We start from the raw sequence: 4,796 nt of genomic DNA on the forward strand, positions 1-4,796 counted from the left end.
CTCCCGCCGAGGGTTCGGATCCCACATATAGACCGGTTCCCGCTCACTGGCTGAGCGAGGCGCGGGGGCAACACTGAGGGGTGCGATCCGTTGCCCGGCACGGAAAAAGACAAAAAAAAAAAAATTACTTTGAGGTTAGGTTGTCCAGTTTGCATGTGCAATTAGACTGGTTGCAGTGTAGATATTAAGATGGACATATCCAAACTCAGAAAGAAGCTTTTTTCTTTAAAGAGTTTGTCAGGTTTTGTTTTTGTTTGGGGGCAGAGTGAGGTGTTGGTAGGATGGCTAAAGGCAAGGGGGTGGGTGAGGAAATTCTTTAGTTCTATTCAAGGGAGGCTATTAAAGTTGTGAGGAGACATAATATTAAAGACAAAAGCTGTGCTATCTGAGAGGGAGGAGAGGAGGGAACAATCCCTCCTGGGCCAGGTTTGGAGTCGGGAGGTCTATTTTTGGATCTTAGCTGTGTCACTGAGCCAAGTTGCTTCACCTTTCTGAGCCTGAGTTTTGTCAACATAAAATGGGTCAGTTGAAAAGATTGATTTATTTGAATAAATTAACTCATGAGAAGATTCTGTTGTCTGGCTTATTATAAATGTTGAGTCCTATGGAGATTTTGGAGATTTTACCATTCATATTTTTAGTAATAATATTTTAATGATATATAACATTAAAACTCCCCTTTCAGTGTAAATATAGTTCTAATGTTCTGAATAAGTTACTGGAATCATAGTTTGTGAAACCTGATTATAGCTGATAGTCTAAATGTAAACCAGTTGTAGTCTAGGAGTTTATGCTCAAGATGGTGCTGTTTCCCCATAAATTTGGTGATATTTTACATTTTATCTCAATCTGTTCCAAATCAAGCAAATAACTAGATATATATTTAGGACTATCTCTGCCTTCCATAGCCCTCAAGCTGTCTTTCCTTGTGAGACCCCACCCAATATCATACACAGAAATGTGCATTTATCTCATACTCACTATAATTATATATGTACATGAGAGTTGAGTCAGAGTAAAATATTTTAGATATTACAACTTGCTTTTTGTATTTTGGAATCAAGTTGTTTTTATGTCTAAATTGTTTAAAAAGCTGGTAGCCCTGATTCCTAATGGAGTAAAGAACCTAATATAGTTCTTCCCCAAACTGATTACAGTACAAGGGAAAATACTCACGCTGAACTTTGTTTTTGCTGGTAATCTCTGTCAGGACCACCGTAGCAGTCATTTCCTACTTGTCAGAAACTACATATGCATTTCATACATGTGGTCATTCTGTGCTTGATGTGAATTGTTTTGTTTTGTTTGTTTTTAGATCCGGGGATTTCTGTCGCGGTTTGATAATGTCCTTCCTGTCAGCCTGGCATTTGACAAATGTACAGCTTGTTCTTCCAAAGTAAGTCATTTTGCATTTGAGGGACTTGTTCTTAAAAGTGAGCCTATCAGCCCTGACCTCACTTTACCTGCCAGAGCCATTAAAACCAATTAGGGGTTTTTTTGGGGGGGAGGAAAGGGGTCTAAACAACCAGAAAGGATTTTCTTGTTTTCACTGATCTGCATTCATTCTCACAGAGAAACCAGCCAGAGAAAATTTGATCTGTAATGCACGGAGAGTCTGAGTTAGATATGTTAGCTCTGTATCAATACTTGCATCATGATAATTTTGGCTTGAACTAGCACTTTACCAGACTTTGTTCCTCCACAGAGGGTTTCCTTCTCTCATAGACCCTCATAGAGCAATTTTTAAGCTTTACTCAGAGGATGGGGGATTCCAGGCAGTACTAGCTGTGTCTTTTGGAGATCTACATAATGATAAAGAAAAAGTAAACAGAGATTAGGGGACTGGATAGGGAGCCAATAAAAGGGACCTTTCAGCTTTGATCTTTCCAGAGGCTCTAAAAATAGAGCTGGCATGTTATCCACTGTAATGGGAAACGGCCGATGTATATAAAAACTATAGTGATGGCATTTCATTTTTTAATAGGCTTTGATATACTGAGCTATTTTTACATGTATACTGTATGTGATAGCTGATTTCCTTTTGGGTTTCCCTTTAAGCCTTCTCATACCCAGTGATTTAATCAGGGCTTTTAAAATTCATGATTCTTGATAAGTAAAGATTTTCATGTTGAAGTGCTGTGCAAAGTAGTATTGGGGGTCACTAATCTCAAACTGTGGCCTCTTGGTTACAATTTGGGACATTTTTGCTATGTAGCCCACATCTGGCAGTGTGGAAGGAATTAAATTCTAAGGAAATTCTCTCTACTCTGAGTTAACACGCTTCCTCTGAAAACTTTACTTTGGTCATATGAAAATCACAATCCTGAACAGTTTCTTTAAAAGTTGAACTCAGGGCCGGCCCGGTGGCGCACTGCTACAGTGCGCCGCTTGGGAAGCGCGGCAGCGCTTCCGCCGAGGGTTCAGATCCCACATACAGACCGGCCGCTCACTGGCTGAGAGAGGTGCGGGAGCAACACCGAGGGTTGCGATCCCGTTGCCAGTCCCGGTCCAGTACGGGCGCAACACTGAGGGTTGCGATCTGTTGCCGGTCACGAAAAAAGACAAAAAGGAAAATAAATAAATAAATAAATAAAAGTTGAACTCAGGGCCGGCCCGGTGGCACACTGGAGAGTGCGCCGCTTGGGGGTGCGGCGGCCCTCCCGCCGAGGGTTCGGATCCCATGTGGGGACCGGTTCCGCTCACTGGCTGAGCGCAATGCGGGCGCAACACCGAGGGTTGCGATCCCGTTGCCGGTCCCTGGTGCGGGCCCGACACCGAGGGTTGCGATCCCGTTGCCGGTCAGTAAAAAAAGACAAAAAGGAATAAAAATAAAATAAAATAAAAAATAAATAAAATAAATAAAATAAAAGTTGAACTCAGATTTGACAAACAATGCTGATAAATTTGGTTAAATTTAGGTGCTCAAAAAATGAGTAATTTTTTTTCTTTTTGCTTCAAAAGTAAACTAAATCCCTATTTTATCATTTTCATCCCAAGTGCCTATGTTGAGATTTAAAGCTTATCATTTGTTAGTAGTTACCCATGAGCTCAGTCTTTTCTCTAGCTTCTTTAAGGTATCTTTTTTGTTGTTGTTGGCAGCTGGCCTGTAAGGGTATCCAAACCCTTGACCTTGGTGTTATAAGGCCACGCTCTAACCAACTGAGCAAACCGGCTAGCCCTAAGTTATTGTATAACTGCTCACATCAGGGCCTCAAGGATGTCTACGTGCATTTCTGTCTTCAGAAACACAAGTTTTAGGATTATATGCTCTTTAGTGGAGTGCCTTTTTTTTTTCTTTGAATGGCTGAGCTAATTTGTCTCAGAATAACTTGGCAGTATTAATTTCATATTGGAATTGTTTGGCACAGGTGCCAGAAGCTTTATGTAGGTCTGGCTAGTCAATGAAATAAAGATAATTGGGTTCTGTACATGAAATGCAAACACTCATTCTTTCTTCTTCTATTTCTAATTAAATTAGCCCTTGAGATACTGTTTATAAAAGAATTCCAAGCAAGCATACTGGCTAACTGGGGTCCCTTATATTATTTAAGAGAGAATAGCTTTGCATTTTTCTTTCACACTTATTATAAGCATTAAATTAATATAGGTATCACTTCTTTGTTCGCAAAATTATTTCCTCTTGGTGGTCATTCTGAAAGTCCTGCTTTACATAAACACTCTAGACGATTTAATACAAACTGACTTGGATTTTAACAGCTGTGCTGTTCCCATAGCGATCACTTTTCATGTGGTCTGGGTATTAAATTTCCTTTCTGCTGAAAAGGTTGTTTCACTGATGCATGTATTTCCTTACAGTAGACACACAGCATTTACTTACTTGGCTACCTTCTTTATTCACTTTGGGGAGTGTCATTCTCTATTATCTGCAAACGCAGCATTAATACTTTGAAATGACAAATCCAATTCCATTTTCATCTCTGTGCATGTGAATTTTTCTTAAAGCATACTTAGTATAATTTAAAACTTTTTATACTGAGTCATATCATAGTTGTTATTATTTCAAAAAGATTCTTTGGGGTAAAAATGACTTTTAAAAATTTCTCCTTTGACATTCATGAAGTAACTTTTTCCTTTGGTAGTTTTCAGTATTTTTGCCTTTTTTCCCCCTAGGACCAAGGCCATACTTGTGTTGTGTCTTGATTTAACCACAAATACAGACAAAAAAAAAAAAAAATTGGGGAGGCAGAATAAGCCCTGTCGAGTAATAATGCTCTTATTCATTACTGTGTTCATAAATATATATATATATATATATGTGTTATATATATGTGTGTGTGTGCGTATATATATATATATGTTATATATAATATATGTGTGTGTGTGTATATATGTATATATATATAGCTCTTTTTATAGCCTGAAGTGGGGAAGAATACAGTTCTCTACTTCTATGGCAGGGAAGGCCAAGTCATCTACCCACGAATCATTTCTCACCCTATTTTCTTGGGTGAGATCTTAGCTTGACATATAGCCAAGTGAATTGTTCCATCTTACAGAAAAAATTATTGAAGAATCTGGGGGTTGGGGGGTAGGTAGGTGGTGAGGAGTAACTTTATTTCCAATTTCTGTTTATTGTCTTGCAAAACTTTCTAAAATGATGGTATCTGTCACTAGAATTTCAAAAAAACTCATTTGAATTGAATCTTATGAGGGTTTTTTTTTTTGGTTTTGTTTTTTGTTTTTGTTCTAAAAAGGAATTTGGAGCCAACTAGAGTATTGTGGAGTTACTACCAGAGGAAACGGTATAATTTTGAAACCAATATTCCTGAAAGAAT

At 38.5% G+C, this 4,796-nt stretch overlaps 1 protein-coding gene across 1 annotated transcript in view; it reads left to right on the forward strand.

The window, feature by feature from the left end:
• ATG7 (autophagy related 7) overlaps nt 1-4,796 on the forward strand; it is a 174,241-nt gene that overhangs the window by 74,879 nt on the left and 94,566 nt on the right. The window contains exon 14 of the mRNA XM_008585559.1: nt 1,316-1,396. Coding sequence (XP_008583781.1) covers nt 1,316-1,396 — 81 coding nt within the window. The remainder of the gene's footprint in view (nt 1-1,315; nt 1,397-4,796) is intronic.

Source organism: Galeopterus variegatus, unplaced genomic scaffold (genome assembly GCF_000696425.1).
Source record: "Galeopterus variegatus unplaced genomic scaffold, G_variegatus-3.0.2 Scaffold3618, whole genome shotgun sequence".
Classification (NCBI taxonomy): Eukaryota; Metazoa; Chordata; class Mammalia; order Dermoptera; family Cynocephalidae; genus Galeopterus; species Galeopterus variegatus.